We start from the raw sequence: 14,463 nt of genomic DNA, 5'->3' as shown, positions 1-14,463 counted from the left end.
CATCGTAGCATGTTACACTTCTGTATCTCATATACAATCCAGATAAGCAGAGCAAGATGGGTCAGGGTACAGTGATCTGAGAACTATCTAATTGAAGGGCGTGCAGGAAAGTATTCACATTCGTTATCTTCAGCTCTCTTTCCTCTTCGTCGGCCACCCATCCCCTCTTGACGCCAATGACAAGGTCCAGCACCTTTTCCCTGAGTGCAGTTACAAGAATCTGCTGCTGTGGACCAGACGCCTGCTGACCCACGGAGGCCAAGAACCGCCATGCAGCGGTATCCATGTACTCCGGTGGGATCTGCGCGTTTCCTCCGCTCTGTGCGCGCAAGACACGCTCCGATGGGAACAGTTCGATCAAGTGAGGGGTGAGTTTGTCGAACATGAGGTCAAACAGGCCACGCCTACGATACGAGATGTCAGATAATCTGCACGGATGTGAAACGTAGATCACAAAGTAGGTACCATTGTCTCATGTCATCGGGTGTTGGGGTGTCGTTAGGCTCCGCGCCCGAATAGAAATTCTGCTGGAGCATCTCTGCCCTAGCCAGGAATATCATTAGCATCTCCAAGCCGGGCTAGGTCAGGAAAACGGCCATCAGCAGGTGAAAGACGTGATAAAGCGCTGGCCTACCTTCGTCCGGGCTATCGCAACGATATCATGGTTGAAGAAAAGGCCGACCAATCCATTCAAAAGTTTTAGATCAGTCCTGGAGATGAGTCCCACGATGCTCTGCATCACGCATTGGCTGAAAGCTGTGGTTTGTTGATCCACCTCCCTTCTCTGTGGCGTATCCTCCAAGGAATCAAGGATAAATGCATGTCGTACGACGTCGAGCTGAGAGAAGCATGCTATGAGCAGCGTGAGGATAGTGGCCATTTGGTCATGCTCGAGATGCGGCCATATGCGAGGAATGAGTCTTTTCCCTTTTATTGGACCAATGAGGGAGATGAACGGGTGAGGATCACTGTATATGAGGAGAACTGAGTCGGAGCATGAGATTTTTCAAGTGTGCACCAACCTCGTTTCAATAGGAAGCTTGACCCTCAGATTGTCGTAAATTTCTTCCAAGAGCTGTTTCCTCTCGAGTTTCTCAGGCCTATGAAGATACGATGTCAGTATCTGCGTCAGGGTGCTGGAAGGCGAACTGACCGCTCCTCAGCATCTCCGGCGCCATCCTCATCTGGCTCATCCGAAGGTAATTGCCCCACTCGCAAGACCAGATCGTACAGCCGTTCAAGGATCACTAGGACGTCAAAGCGGTTCAGCGGGTCTTTCCTGACAAGATCCTGTGTCTGTTGAAAATCGTAAGACGAGTCACACCACACCCTCTGTACTGCGTCAGACGCACATCGTGAGTCCGTTCAAGCGCTTCCCTCCCTAGTTTAGCGGCTTCCCGTGCTGCATGCTCCCCTGCTTTTTTCCTCTCCTCCTCATCAAGATGACTTCCGGTGGTACTTGGCTTGGGCGAGTCTACTTGAAGCAATTGCCGCGGAGCTGCCTTATAACTCCGGCCTGCTGTCTTACCCAGAGCGCCTTGCAGGCTGTTGAGGGCTAGTGGGAGAGGCCTGTGAGACGTGCTTCTCTGCAGAGCTACTGATACTTACACTGCATCCCCTTCTCTTTCTCGCGCTGCCGGGCATTGTTTACGATACGCTCCACCTGGGCCTCCATACGCTGAACTGCGCTGTGCTTGCGACCACTAGGTCGCTGTCCTGGCATTCCGAGCCCGACGCCGACTCCGGAATCGAATGTTAGCACCCGTTGCTCTTCCTGTCGCAAACCTGTTCGGGCCCGGACTAGCTGCGCATATACTTGTGCATAGAAGTCCTCCAAGTACGGGTCCTGCGTGACAAGCTGGGATACTTGTATCCGCGTGATGAAGTCCTTATCCGATTGGGTCATCAGATCATTGTACCGAGACTACATTGAAGAACGGTCAGAGCGATTTACACGTTTATTCGGGCGACGCACCATGTGAGCTATCTTAGCAGCCTTTCGTCTCCTCTTCTCCTCCATACGCTCTGCCTCCATGATCTTACGCACGGCTTCCGCCCTTAGGGCTTCTTGTTCCTCTTGAGTCTGAGGAGTGCCGTAGTCACGTACGAACTCGGCATGCGCCAGTTCAGCGAGCAGCCTCTGTTGCATTTGGATATTCTGTGGTAGGTACTGCGAATTATCTTCCACAGGCTGCGAAATGTGGTAGCGCTGATCCGCGGACAGTGCAGGCGAATGTTGGCGTCGACGCTGCTCCTGCTGTAATTGAGCCAGATGCTGCGCTGCTTGTATCTCGGCTAACGTAGGGCCGGAAGGAGATTGGCGCCTCATGAGCATCTGCTGCTGCTGTTGCTGCAGTTGAGTAATCTGCTGAGCTCGCATCTGCCGCTCGAGCTCCTCCATCCGAAGTTGCTCCTGCAAGTCCTGCAATTGCAACTGCTGCTGCTGTTGCTGCTGCTGCTGCTGGATTAGGATATGCTGCTGGAGCTGATGGAACCGTGGCGACTGCGCATGTGGATGCAACCTTGGAGGAGGCGTCCGAGCTTGCGCCTGTAGAAGCTGCTGCCGCAGTTGAGGTGTTTCACGAGCGCGCATTGCACCAGCCCTCATTTCCGCTTCGATCTCCTGGAGCGTCCGGACCTCCATGCCAGAGCCCACTCGAGACAACGACGGCTCATAGGCTAAAGCAGGAGACTGCCGAACAGGACCGGGCACATCAGAGAATGGAGAGAACGTAGATTGTGTCGACTGAGATTGGTTCAGGAATGGCGACTGATCGGGCGACCCAGCATGTCGAGGGTGGTGCTCTGAAGGACGAACAGCATTGCCGGACGTGCGCGGGAGAACAGAGAACGGGGACTTGTTATCCCAGAGGGACTGCAAGGACGGCGGCGCTTGCGATGCTGCAGGCGATGAAGCAATGATTCAATAAGCACGTCGCAGACTATGACTGCAATATCCGTACAATGTTGTTCGCTCTGTGGAGGAGAAAATGACCTTTCCTGAGCATGACCGTTGGCAGGTTGCGTGGCCGCGGCCTTTCGCATCTCAGGAGGGACATCATCCGGCAGGACTTGCTGCGTGAAGTCGAAGTCCTTGCCTGGAGACCAGTAGGTTATGAAGTTCTCGTAGAACAATAGTTGAGCTCTCACCGACGTCTCCGACACCAAAAGTCTCATCATTCAATTCATCCTTCTGCTCCTGCAGTATATCCCCGAGACCATCATAGCTGTCCTCGCCCCATGTGTATTCGGCAACCCCTTCATCGTTCAACTTGCCCGACAGGAACTTTTCCTTCTCTTGCTCTAGATTGCTGGTTTCGAAACCGAAGAAAGCCATGGGATATTCGTCATAGAGGGTCACTATAGAGTTATCGCATCCGAGCGCAAGTCACCGAATTGTGGCAGGTCCAAATTCCTTGCCATGCGCAATGCAGTGCAAGTCTCACGTTTTGCGACGCGTTGTGGCTGCGATCAGGCGTCCACTTCCACCGTCCTCGACATCTACCCTCAGAGAAGTTACGACCTCGTCAATAGCAGATGCCATATATTCATTGCTATAATACAACACCAACAACAACTTGAAATGATATTCGTCGAGGACGTCATCAGTATCGTGATACATGGCAGAGAAAGCTGGCCAGCATAAGGGTATCTAAGGTATGAGATCTGGATATGATTCATTGCTCCACGAGCTCTCTTTCTATGTGTAGATCCTGATTCCAGCAAAGTCGAAGTAAGCATTGGCGAATGCTGAGGGATTATTGTTGACATAGTCTGGAAAGAAAGTTAATCCTAAGGTTAGGCGGAGTATTAGCCTGGCGCACCAACGCATGTTCCAGGACAACCGTCAGAGCTGTAGACCGCGCCAGCCCAGTCACCGCCTGCAGTGGATTAGTGCTTGAAGCTGGGCATACCAAAAGCACTTACAAAATGTCAAATTGATAATGATGTTATGGGGGCCAAAATGTGACGAGAAGTCGCAGTCGGTGTCTGGAAAAAGAGCCATAGGTGTGCCCTTCAGGATTACAATTTGACCTCAGTTAGGTTGTTACGACACAAGAGGAGTGCGGTACTAACCCAATTATCTGTATCCACAGAGGAAGCGCCGCTGTTGACATCGCCTGGCACTGATCCACTATTTCTTGGCCAGAACCAGACCTTAATAAATGTGTCTGTGCGCTCGATTGCATACCTGTTTTACAGTCATACGTCGTTCAATATTCCAGGTATGCGCGAGCACAGCGAGCAACGTACCAGCCTCCACCGTTATTGTTGAAGTCAGGACCGTAACTATTCGTGTCGGTGGACTGCACGCCACATCCAGCATTGTTGGTATCGGTTGTGGAACAATCGGTCCCTTCCGAGGTTCTGGAGATGTCGTTGGTGTTATCCCAACATGCCTCCAAAATAGACATTAGAATTACCCCGTCATGTCTCGTGAGTCTGGCATCGTACATCCTAAGAAAGAATGGCCATCTCAACGTAGATGCAATCGACGATGACTGAGACACGAACCTGAGCTGGTATGCAATGTGACTTGGTCTGGTGGTACATCATTTACGCCTTCTATGATATCTGTCTCGCCCTGTAATTGAGATTTAACGTGCCAACTCATGCAAGTCGACGACAGTAAAGTAGTACCTGGTTGGGCCAGTCCGCCCCGACCTCCCATACAGCGGGCCACGTTCTGAAACCTAGGTGAGCACACGGATTATCCGTTGTCTGTGAATAACTCACCCGCAACCTTGAGGCATATGCCGGATATCGAAGCTGAGATCCCCAAGCCCACTCAGTGGATTTCGGACAAAAGGAAGCAGATTAAAACAATCACACTGCAACATGGGTTGAATATTGAGCGTTGGACTGCAATCTCACGGAGTTCCGACCAGGCCCGCTGGCGCTCAGCGTCGTGGTGTAGTCGGCACGCAGAATAAATGTGTCACCCGACGCATACGTGAGGTTGTCAGCCTGAGCGGTGGCTTGGTCGACGTAATTCCTAATCTCAGGTGAGCAAGAGAAAGATCAAGATGAATCCGAGTTGAATGCTTACACTCTCCCGTTCGTCGGATCTGCTATGGCTTGGTAGGTAAACGCGCTGTTGAATCCGTTGCCCACAATGTTGTCAGAGATACTGTACGTCGCACCCAGTGCTGTGTCCGCAAGCACCAGGGCAGTCAGGTATGTGATGGTAGACACTGAGCACTTCATAGCGATGTAGGGTTGATGAGGGGACGTGATTCACCGCTGGTTACACGAGTTGGCTGACTGCTCTTAAGCAAAGCTGACGGGGTTGGATTTCCCGCAGCTCCATGATGGTAGCACTCGGCGCATGGACCATGAGTTACAACTCGCGGACGTGACACATAAGTTCCGATGCTCAAGCATCGGAGAGAGTCAAAACCAGAAAAGAATGAAGGCCAGTGAACGCTCACGACAAGTCCCCGATGAGGATGAGAACCATATGGTCGAATCATGATCAGGCGCGGATGACCACTTACTATCGGCTCACGGAGGTCAGTATCAGGTTGTAGAAGATCACTGCGGGGTCACGATAGGTTGAGAAGCAGGTCTAAAGGCAAGATTCAGGGTGCAAGACGTTGTAACTTCCCCGGGACTTTAAGAAGAAGGACGACTCTATGTTTAGACCGCAAGAAAGCTGAGGACTTCAGGTTTAGAAGAAATGCAGGCCGCCGCCGCCGGACGACCAAGGCGATACAGACGATTTGCAAAAGTGATAGCCAGCAGCATGCAATCCTGAATTATAATGCCTCTGTTCGTGGGCCAATCGTGACCCGCCAATATCGTCGCAAGAGGGTACGAGGGTGCAGACGACCAGGAGCAAGCGTGGAGCCTATCGCCCTCGGGCTCGCCCAAGCCGAAGAGGAAGTCATGGCGACGATTCTCTAATACTCCACTCTACAAGGTGCAACCTCGGACCGTTCACCGTAGCAGGAAGGTTTGGCGCCGGGATTGTAGACATATACTCTCTATTCGCTTGAAATTATTGAGGACCTTGTCCATGGGAGGATTTGACTGTGAGAGAACGTACTGATATGACGCTCATGTGCTCTCTCTCTGGCTCAAATCTCCTAGCTAGAGATGCATTCACAGACGATATTCCCGACACGCGTGAGACACTTGTGGCGTGTCATGAAGGCTCAACTGGCTGACTTCCCAAATGGAGAACTGCTGCGAAGTAAGAAATATCGCACCCATAGAGATCACCTGCTAGGCAGCATGCATACTGGCATCAGCAGGGTGACATGCAGCACGAGGCGCAAGTACGAGCTCGCGAGTTTGATTTCAGGGATAAGAAAAGACACTGAGCTTATCACATCGCTGGGTGCAGTTGCGTCCAGTGGGCCAATGAACGGTGACAGAAGGCAGTTCAACCGCTCCGGATGACCCGAGGCAGGTGTGTGACCAGGAAAGTCGGGTGTGGCCTTTTAGGTAGAGTAAATGAATCTGCACCCTACCAAATAAATATGTGGCAAGGAGTCCAGGACGCGCTTGTGGCGTGGTATTGTTTGTCCCCATGTCATCCGACCGTTCGGTTAGCGCCGGAATAACTTATGATTGGTCGAAGACCTACATAGTAACATATGTTCCCTGTGTACCGTCCCCTTCAGCAGTACTTACGACGGTCCTGCTGTGTGGAGATAATCTACCCTCTCGACCAACTAGATATAAAGCCTGATGGGTGCCTGTCCCGATGGCCTTCATACTCTCAGCCGTTTTGCAAGTTTTTGCTATTTCGCCGGGACTAGCAGTCGCCGCCCGTCTGGAATCGTGCCAGGTATTGTATCTGGAATGCCCTTCGAACTGCCACTAGCCGCCCATAATAAGTGCATTCACTGTAGCTGGTACTATGACCCGTTGCTGTTATTCAATATATAGTACGTCACGATTATACACATCCTCGAGACTAAGTATAAATTACGGATACAATAACAAAAATTACCACTCCTCTGCGTGAAAACGGTCCAGTACAGTCTCTGCATCTTCGACATCTTTCTGTGCTTTCTTTCGCATATAGAATATGGGGCAATCTTTACTGGTACACAGGACGTCCTAAGAGTAGCTCGTTAGAAAGCAGTACCTGGTCAATACATTCAACACCGTACCTGATGCAAGGACCCTTGACAACGTTGGCATTGTGTCCAGAGACGTGAGAAGCGAACTTGCAGCTCAGATGTACCAATGACCTAGAGTTACTCACCGTCAGAGGGTATAGGGGTTCCGGCAGGAAGTATATAAGACGCACCTGTTTCTGATACAGCTCCCCGAGCTTGGGCTTGCAGTTCTTGCAAACAGCGCCACCTTCACAGAGTTAGAAGGACCTCCGCCACATCGACGATGTGATACGTACCTTTGACGCTGTTGTTGGCTCGCAGAGGCGTTTTGCACCCTAGGCAAGTAACGGTCTTCACCGCGAACTTCATCAGACCGCCGACTGTTGGAGTAGCGATCTGGATAGACCTGGTGTGCCCTCCTGATACTATTCACATGCCGGTCTATTAGGAAGCGTCGACGGGGTGAAGTGCGAGACACTCACGGAGAGATGACGCCTTCTCGCCGAGAATTGGTTCGAAGATACGCATCAATGGTTTCGACAATTGATTATCCAAGTAGTACTTGGTGTCGATAGGGATGTTATTCTCAAGGACATATAGCGGATCCTCGGATTTCTCGTAGGCCGCAGCACCTACCAAATACTTAACAGGCTATCAATGGAGCAAGACGTTGCGGCTAACCTTTGATGCCTTTCACAATAACGTACGCAACACGATCGCCAAGGTTAGGCGCGGAACCTTCAGACGAAAGGGTTGGCGGTTAAACGGCACAAAGGGTGTAGGCCCACATACCAGCATCGCGTTGCTTCATTCGCTCCGCGAGCTCAACATGTGCTTGTTTAGCCGCATAGTCTACGAAGAAGTGTCAGAGAGCACCACATATCTGACCAATAGCGTAAAACGAACCAGACTTCGCCAAGGCTTTCGTAATGACCAATTGTGACATATCGACCTTATTCTGCAATAATTCTGATATCGTTTGCTTCACATACCTACCCGTCCGTCAGATTGGAGAACATGGATGCAAGGAATGCGCTTACTCCTCAGCACCCTTCACGTCACGGTCAATCAACATCTTGTGCAGGCATGTCTCAATGACCGTAGACACCAGACGACAGTTGTCTCGTCGCACAGTCTGAGAATAGCTGAGCGCCTGGATTACGACGAATAGCAAATCTAGACCCCTACCTCGATACCCTTGGAATCCATCTTGTCATACTTCTCAGGCCTCGTCCAATAGAGACCCGCATAACGCTTCTTGCTAATCAATAAGTATGGAAAGTAGACCTTCTCGAATTCGAGCTTAATGGGCTTTATGAACTTCGACGTCACAAAGTCAGCAGCCTCGCTCCCTGTTCGTTCCGTAGGTTGCGTTAACCACACAGTTGCACGCGAAGGAAGCCTATACTGACCTAGTGCCATGACCTCCTTCAAATCTGAGGGTCCAAATTTCACCATCACAGAGTCGGTATCACCATAAATGACCTTAGCATCATGCGAACGGCCATTGGCAATGGAGTATTCCGCCTCCACCTCCTGCTTCGTCTTCTCAATCATTTGGCGACCATACGCAGTGACACTAGATGATATGGGCAGACACGGTAGTTTTCCGACGGTGGCACCAGTGAATCCATATACGGAGTTCGCACTGATCTGAGCAGCAAACCCGTTTTAGTGTGAATTTTCGTGGATGCGACTGGAGAACACGTACTTTGAGAGCGAGCTGTCGACCGTCTAGCACGGCTCGCTTGAATGGGTCCGTCTCCTTCTTCAGGTCAGCCTTGGCCCGCTTCCGGGCAGAGATGAGGTCCTCAAGAACGCTGGGCAGCAATCCTTTTCGCTTCGAAGCCTTGACAAAGAAATCTACCCCGTTGTCAGTACGGTCGGTTGCAAGCATGGTCATATACACACCGTTATTAGGTGTCTGCACGTAATCTACGTCCTTGACAAGGTGCAATCTGTCTATTGTTGCCTTATCAAGTAGCGTCGTGTAGCACAGGTTATGCGCCATCATGATCGACGGATACAGAGAGCTGAAATCCAGCGTGGCAATGGGCACATCATAGTATCCCTTGCTTGGTTCGATGACAGTGGCTCCCTCATACTGATCATCCGTGCCTAGACCGAATGTTGAGCGATATCCAAAACAAATAAATACCTGTGCCACGAACCTTCTCCCTTCAGGGCAGGCACCACGTAGCCTTCCTCATTGGCTCGTCTGAACAGCTGCGATAACACCTTGATCGACTGCCCACGAGCAAGCAAGAAGTTGAACGGCACGCCCGTGACACGAGCCATCTCCGTTAAATTGACGAAACACATCAGCTTGTCCATCAGCCGTTGCGGCAAGTAAGCGTCCTGTCGCGCGAGTATGTCAGTTAGTTTCCGACACTTAAACATTCCTCGGACCTTGAGACAATAGACCGCTAACCGTCGACGCGACTCTGGCGTGCCGTTTTGCAGCTCCGTAATGACGGAGTGGTGCACGTCCTCCTTCTGTTCGCCAAGGAACTGCGCACAAACCGAGTTGAGAGTGTAGCTACGCAGCTTGAACTCCCGCTGCATGTATTGTAGCATATCAATCTGCAGCCGTCCATCCATTGGCGTTTCCTTGGAGTCACGCTGTCCGTAGGCTTTAGACGAGAAATGTGTATCCTTCGTCTGCGTCTTAGTATCTATGTGTTGTCAGTGGAGCACAGATGATAAATGAGTCTGGAGGCCGTACTTTTCAACCTGCCAAGGTACGGGAACTTCTTCGCTCCCAGCGTCTTCGCCCGGTCAAGCAAGTACGGCAGATCGAAATTCGCAGAGTTATACCCAATGACTACATCAGGATCGACTTTATCCACGAAATCGCGCCACGCCTGCAACATCTTCGCCTCATCGTCGAACGATAGCACTTGAGAGCCCAGGATATTCGAACACGTGTTCAACGTAAAGACGTTCCGGATGAAAGGCTTGCTTTCACCCTGGCGGGTCACCATGTTTGCGATCTGGATGACAGGATCTATCTCGGCTTCGGGGAAGATGCCCTTGCGGCCGGCACACTCGATGTCGAAGCTCAGGATGCGTAACGGCGCGAGTTTCGACCACTGGCCTTCGGGAGCATGAGAAATAAATTGGTCATATCTGGGGACGCTTCAGTGCTGCGCTCAATGTACAGCCAAGAAAGCGACGAACCTGACTTTGAGCTCGATCTGGCAGTTTGAACGCTTTTGGTCCCCGGTAAGAAGCTGATACTTCCCGGCAGGGACCTCGATCCAGTTCATTCCGACAACCTATCAAAAGCTTAGTATAGGACGGGAAACAGTATCTGGCCGCACGTACCTTGGTATCGATCATAAATCTCAGAGTATAGACAATATTACTCTCATATGTGGACACCGGCCCAGAGAAAAAGTCTCGGAAGGCACACTCCCCTCTTTCGAAGACGCGTAGATACAGGATGAAGGGTCAGGCTTCGAAATGCGAGACCAACGAAAGTACACGTATCTCGAACTTTGGGCAGAGTCTTGGGATCCACAATGGTCAGTTTGATGAACATAACCCAGTCATCGCCCTTGTATCCCCACAGGCTGCGTTTCCTGGCCAATTCAGCGCCACGGACGCCTCCAGTAAGATTCTGGATAGACATTTAGAGGATAACAACCCCAGGCGGAGCAATGACGACATACATTAAGATAGATTTGAAAGGCACCGACGTCCGCCTCCGTGAATCCTCGGGGTGCAGGAATGTAAAAATATGGAAGGAAATCCGTTACGTGCGCGAGCACACTGTGACCAGTCTACAGAGATGGGTTGAGCTGAAGCATGGGCGGAATACGTGCTGAAATACCTCAGTCACACCGTACATCCGAACAGTCACACCTGATTCATAGGAATCCTCGATATCAATCTGCTGAAAGACTGCGGGATGCAGTGAGTGGTATACCAAAGGGCCTTCGACCAGCTACGCACTAATGGTGTCTTTTCTGTCGTTCAGCTGAGGCATGGGAGGTCGATCCCAATCATCGGCACCGCCCTCAGCATCTGCAGAGAAGACCGTCAATGTCCACCACGCATCTGCCCGAATGACTGCATACCCGTTCGGTCCCCGGACTCTTCCTGAAGTTTCTCCAGTACATCCGCAAATGAAGGCTGCGACTGTAGAGGTTGTGACGAGGACGGTCCTGAAGGTCCGAGCTTTCTTTTTTTCGTTGCAGGTTCCGAGGACGTGCCCTCGCTGTGTCTGAATGATGAGTGGAGCGCGTTTAGCACGGATATGACGCGACAATGAGCTCCGCGTACCGCGATAATGAATGGTTCTCTTTGTCGGAGAGAACTGGCGCAGTCATCGCGGTCGTCATTGTGGCAGAACGATATAGAGCGAAGGAAGCGACCTGCAAGACGCTGCGTATAGACCGCGTCTCGCGTCTAATAAACGTGCTAAGCGAGACGCGTTTGGCAGTGTTTGGGACCGCGTATTCGTGGGAAAGCGTCGGCTAAAAATAGCTGTGCATGTTGAACGCGCTGAAGCCACTCGTCGACCTGGACCTGCCACAATCTGCGCTGCAGCAATGTTTTCTTCGTCTTACGGGAACGCGCCGCCTCGCAACAACTTCGACTTGAGTCAGGACCGCCAGAAACAGTACTCGGCTGGCTCGTCGTACAGCTCGCCGTTCGTCCCTGCGGCCAACTCACCCTTTGCTACCTCTAAAGATCCGGGACCGTCTCTTCCCCCGTCATGGGCATCTGCTGTACGTGCTGAAGGGGTACTTCCATTTGACCTGAAATATAAGGCTGTCACAGATAAGGCCCACATACCAGACTGGTTACATGCTAGTAAGCAGCGTTGTCCACGACTGAGGTTTCTTCCGAATTAACCAAGTATTGTAGTCTGACCCTCCACCAGGAGTTAGTGCAAATTTGCTTGAAATTGTGTCTGTTACTGATCATTGAGTAGATGATGGCTCCCGATACTGGACGCGGCGAGCTCCCTCTCATCCCGACCAAAGCGAAACTCAGCCCCCTGCTCACGCGCGGCCTCGACCATAGGTCCAATAACACTTCAATGTTTGCGAGCAAGAAGTTTGTTCGCTTCCTCGGGTCTTCCATACTGCCTGAACTAACTTTTGTGCAAGAGACCAACTTCTCCCTGATGAGGAAGGCCCGCCCACCCTGTCCGTTCACGACATCCCAAACGAGCCTGCCGACCCCAACGTGGTGCGAATGCGTCTTAGCCAGCGCGTGAGTGCCACTTTCTATCGCAACCCTCATTCTATGCCTACTCCATCCTCTCTCCCAGAAATACCCCGAAGACCTCCCCTCAACTCCCAAGCCCCGCCATTCCCGCTCCCAAACAACATCCGGTACCCCAGTCGGAACCACCCCCTCCTCCCAGCCTCTCTACGTTATCGTGTACGGATACCCGCCAGACCGGTACAGCGCCACCGTCGAGTACTTCCGCTCGCTGGGGGACACGACCGAAGCCGACCCCAACGCCGAGATCGTGAACTGCTTCCGGATAGGGTACAAGAAGCCTATCGACGCGCTGCGTGCCATCAAGAAGAACGGGGACGTTCTGAGCGGCGCGTGGATGGTCGGCGTCAAGTGGGCTGTCAGTATCATCCTATCCCTCAACCTCATATCCATCCTTACTGACTGTTACTACAGGATCAGGCGCAAGCCGAGGCTGCCCTGGGGAAAGGCGTCGTGCGGCATATGGACCATGTCTACCAAGTTGCCGACCAATACGGGGGCTCTCCAGACGTGATGGACACGTCCTCCTCGCCCAACCCGATGGACACGCGCCCGCCGGTGGGCACGCCGCTCAAGCTCGCGCCTGCCAATGCGGCATTCAAGCCGCACGAGTCGCAACATTTCAACTTCCCTATACCTGGGCAGAATGGTTCGCCGGACAAGGGCATTGTGGGGAAAGTATCTGATCTCATCTTCGGCTGGTAGTACGCCTTCCTGGCTTCATGATTTTTATGAATTCAAATCGGATGTGTCGTACTGTCTCATGTAGATCTAGTATGTAGTGTTGCTCGTGACGAGTCCCGCCAGAAGTTGGCGGCCGCAGTTAGCTCTGCCTGGGCGCTGTACGGGCCATAATGCATAAAGGCCTATATTCTATTCCCGTTTCTTGTCAGATTGTCTAAGACCTGCGAAGGCGTACAACAGAGACCCTGTCAGAACAAGACTAGCTCCTGACGCCAGTTGGACGTTCCAGCCGTTGCCGAACCACCACACGCTGAGGCAAAGACTCATTGCTTTGCGAGCTGTGAGAACAAGATTTGTCGAGACAGATGATACTCTCTGGAAGCCTGTGTCAGCGACACCTCGCACATATGGGTATAGGAACGCACAGATGTGAGCTGGTTCACACCGGACACACAGACTAGCTGTGTCCCTAAGTTGGCTGCCAGGATGAGAATTGACGTCTGCAAGCTCGGTGATGCTTTATGCAGATCTAGGAATCCTTTCTTGACATGGGGCAGGAATAGCAGGACCGCTGGTAATGAGAGGAAGTGCTGAAAGGTGGACACTGTCATTATATGCAAGAAACAAAGCAAATTAACAATTATACCGTGTAGAATACACCTTCCCTCCAGCAGGGTCCGTACTTTCCGTACGTGCGCTCTTGCAGGATACCCAAGAAACCAGACAGAAAGAGCGAGGATACAAGCATCAGGATACCTACTGCATAGCGGCCGGTATCCACGGAAGTGCTAGACTGGGATGACGATCTAGAAAGGGTGGCAAGAACGACCCCGACAACGACTATGACGACCGCAGCCTGTACTTTACTTTAAGCACCGCACGGCTTCCAAATACCACAGGAGCTCTAACACTCACAACTTGCGTAAACGAATAACTCCGTCTTAAGAAGACGTACCCAAATATCATTGACACGATAGGTACTGTAGGATTGTCAGCGAATCAAGGTTGGCGAAGGACACAACCTATTACCTGCTGAGCGAAACACAATCTGTATCGGTATGGGGACGTCAAAGGCATACACCCAGTTATTCAGCAAAGAACCAGCTGTCAAAACCACCACTTGCGTGGCCCACTCCCGCATGGGAACTTGTCGCGGTCGAAGAGTAGGTAGAAATGATTGGGACGACTGCCATGTCAAGAACCGCGGCAGGCCTTGCAATGTAATGAACAGCATTTGCGAGAAGGTCAATGCAGACCCTAATCATAAGTGATGTGGTCAGGATCTTATCTTAGCACGGAATATCGGTGCCGTTACCTATCTGAGGGCTGAGCTTCAGTAGACGCTCGTAGGTCCAGACATTACTAACGACGAAGCAGTCACTTGGTATTCTCATAGCAGCTTACAATGCTGTTCAACCCGCTCACCTACAGCAACCGCCAAAGACCATAGAAAAGACAAGGGAGAAGT

General features: G+C 51.7%; 5 protein-coding genes across 5 annotated transcripts; 1 reads left to right on the top strand and 4 right to left on the bottom strand.

Moving 5' to 3' along the window:
• Positions 1–7: 7 nt before the first annotated feature.
• On the bottom strand, positions 8–3,385 carry GLOTRDRAFT_138166 (uncharacterized protein). Its single transcript, XM_007866978.1, has 10 exons — positions 3,151–3,385; positions 2,964–3,098; positions 1,976–2,901; positions 1,609–1,924; positions 1,353–1,555; positions 1,154–1,296; positions 1,023–1,100; positions 635–968; positions 466–578; positions 8–404 (listed from the first exon to the last, which is right to left on the bottom strand). Exons 1-10 carry the CDS (start codon positions 3,335–3,337, stop codon positions 62–64), a joined length of 2,778 nt encoding a protein of 925 aa, XP_007865169.1. The 5' UTR covers positions 3,338–3,385; the 3' UTR covers positions 8–61.
• A 315-nt stretch (positions 3,386–3,700) lies between these two features.
• Positions 3,701–5,208, bottom strand: GLOTRDRAFT_39450 (laminarinase; the record flags this gene model as incomplete). Its single annotated transcript, XM_007866584.1, has 11 exons — positions 3,701–3,774; positions 3,825–3,881; positions 3,928–4,015; positions 4,078–4,192; positions 4,255–4,368; positions 4,425–4,458; positions 4,516–4,585; positions 4,642–4,687; positions 4,738–4,770; positions 4,832–4,996; positions 5,051–5,208. 11 exons carry the CDS (start codon positions 5,206–5,208, stop codon positions 3,701–3,703), a joined length of 954 nt encoding a protein of 317 aa, XP_007864775.1.
• Positions 5,209–6,859: 1,651 nt separating this feature from the next.
• Positions 6,860–11,419, bottom strand: GLOTRDRAFT_120926 (uncharacterized protein; the record flags this gene model as incomplete). Its single annotated transcript, XM_007866977.1, has 24 exons — positions 6,860–7,071; positions 7,125–7,205; positions 7,265–7,320; positions 7,370–7,498; positions 7,556–7,705; positions 7,755–7,811; positions 7,866–7,925; positions 7,980–8,065; positions 8,114–8,208; positions 8,262–8,425; positions 8,486–8,726; positions 8,785–8,936; positions 8,985–9,191; positions 9,245–9,431; positions 9,483–9,748; positions 9,799–10,202; positions 10,254–10,351; positions 10,401–10,507; positions 10,566–10,695; positions 10,748–10,858; positions 10,909–10,979; positions 11,031–11,102; positions 11,156–11,301; positions 11,361–11,419. 24 exons carry the CDS (start codon positions 11,417–11,419, stop codon positions 6,958–6,960), a joined length of 3,243 nt encoding a protein of 1,080 aa, XP_007865168.1. The 3' UTR covers positions 6,860–6,957.
• A 167-nt stretch (positions 11,420–11,586) lies between these two features.
• Positions 11,587–13,287, top strand: GLOTRDRAFT_120925 (uncharacterized protein). Its single transcript, XM_007866976.1, has 7 exons — positions 11,587–11,809; positions 11,862–11,894; positions 11,949–11,966; positions 12,016–12,140; positions 12,194–12,299; positions 12,358–12,669; positions 12,726–13,287. The coding sequence occupies exons 1-7, from the start codon at positions 11,630–11,632 to the stop codon at positions 13,014–13,016; spliced, it is 1,065 nt and encodes a 354-aa protein (XP_007865167.1). The 5' UTR covers positions 11,587–11,629; the 3' UTR covers positions 13,017–13,287.
• On the bottom strand, positions 13,185–14,443 carry GLOTRDRAFT_115687 (UAA transporter; the record flags this gene model as incomplete). Its single annotated transcript, XM_007866975.1, has 7 exons — positions 13,185–13,370; positions 13,421–13,585; positions 13,642–13,851; positions 13,911–13,975; positions 14,025–14,252; positions 14,311–14,357; positions 14,421–14,443. 7 exons carry the CDS (start codon positions 14,441–14,443, stop codon positions 13,185–13,187), a joined length of 924 nt encoding a protein of 307 aa, XP_007865166.1.
• Positions 14,444–14,463: the final 20 nt, after the last annotated feature.

The sequence above is a fragment of the Gloeophyllum trabeum genome (genome assembly GCF_000344685.1).
Source record: "Gloeophyllum trabeum ATCC 11539 unplaced genomic scaffold GLOTRscaffold_00005, whole genome shotgun sequence".
NCBI lineage: Eukaryota > Fungi > Basidiomycota > Agaricomycetes > Gloeophyllales > Gloeophyllaceae > Gloeophyllum > Gloeophyllum trabeum.
Note: the sequence above shows the minus strand (reverse complement) of the source record. Positions and strands in the feature narration are given on the sequence as shown.

Excerpts from the sequence above, each read along its gene's own strand:
- GLOTRDRAFT_120925 (XM_007866976.1), top strand. The coding sequence starts at position 11,630 with ATGTTTTCTTCGTCTTACGGGAACGCGCCGCCTCGCAACAACTTCGAC. Across the intron at positions 11,810-11,861 it reads CCCCGTCATGGGCATCTGCT|ATAAGGCCCACATACCAGAC; the intron begins GTACGTGCTGAA and ends AGGCTGTCACAG. Across the intron at positions 12,141-12,193 it reads TCAATGTTTGCGAGCAAGAA|AGACCAACTTCTCCCTGATG; the intron begins GTTTGTTCGCTT and ends CTTTTGTGCAAG.
- GLOTRDRAFT_138166 (XM_007866978.1), bottom strand. The coding sequence starts at position 3,337 with ATGGCTTTCTTCGGTTTCGAAACCAGCAATCTAGAGCAAGAGAAGGAA. Across the intron at positions 1,925-1,975 it reads CTGCTAAGATAGCTCACATG|TCTCGGTACAATGATCTGAT; the intron begins GTGCGTCGCCCG and ends TCTTCAATGTAG. Across the intron at positions 1,101-1,153 it reads GCCGGAGATGCTGAGGAGCG|GCCTGAGAAACTCGAGAGGA; the intron begins GTCAGTTCGCCT and ends GTATCTTCATAG.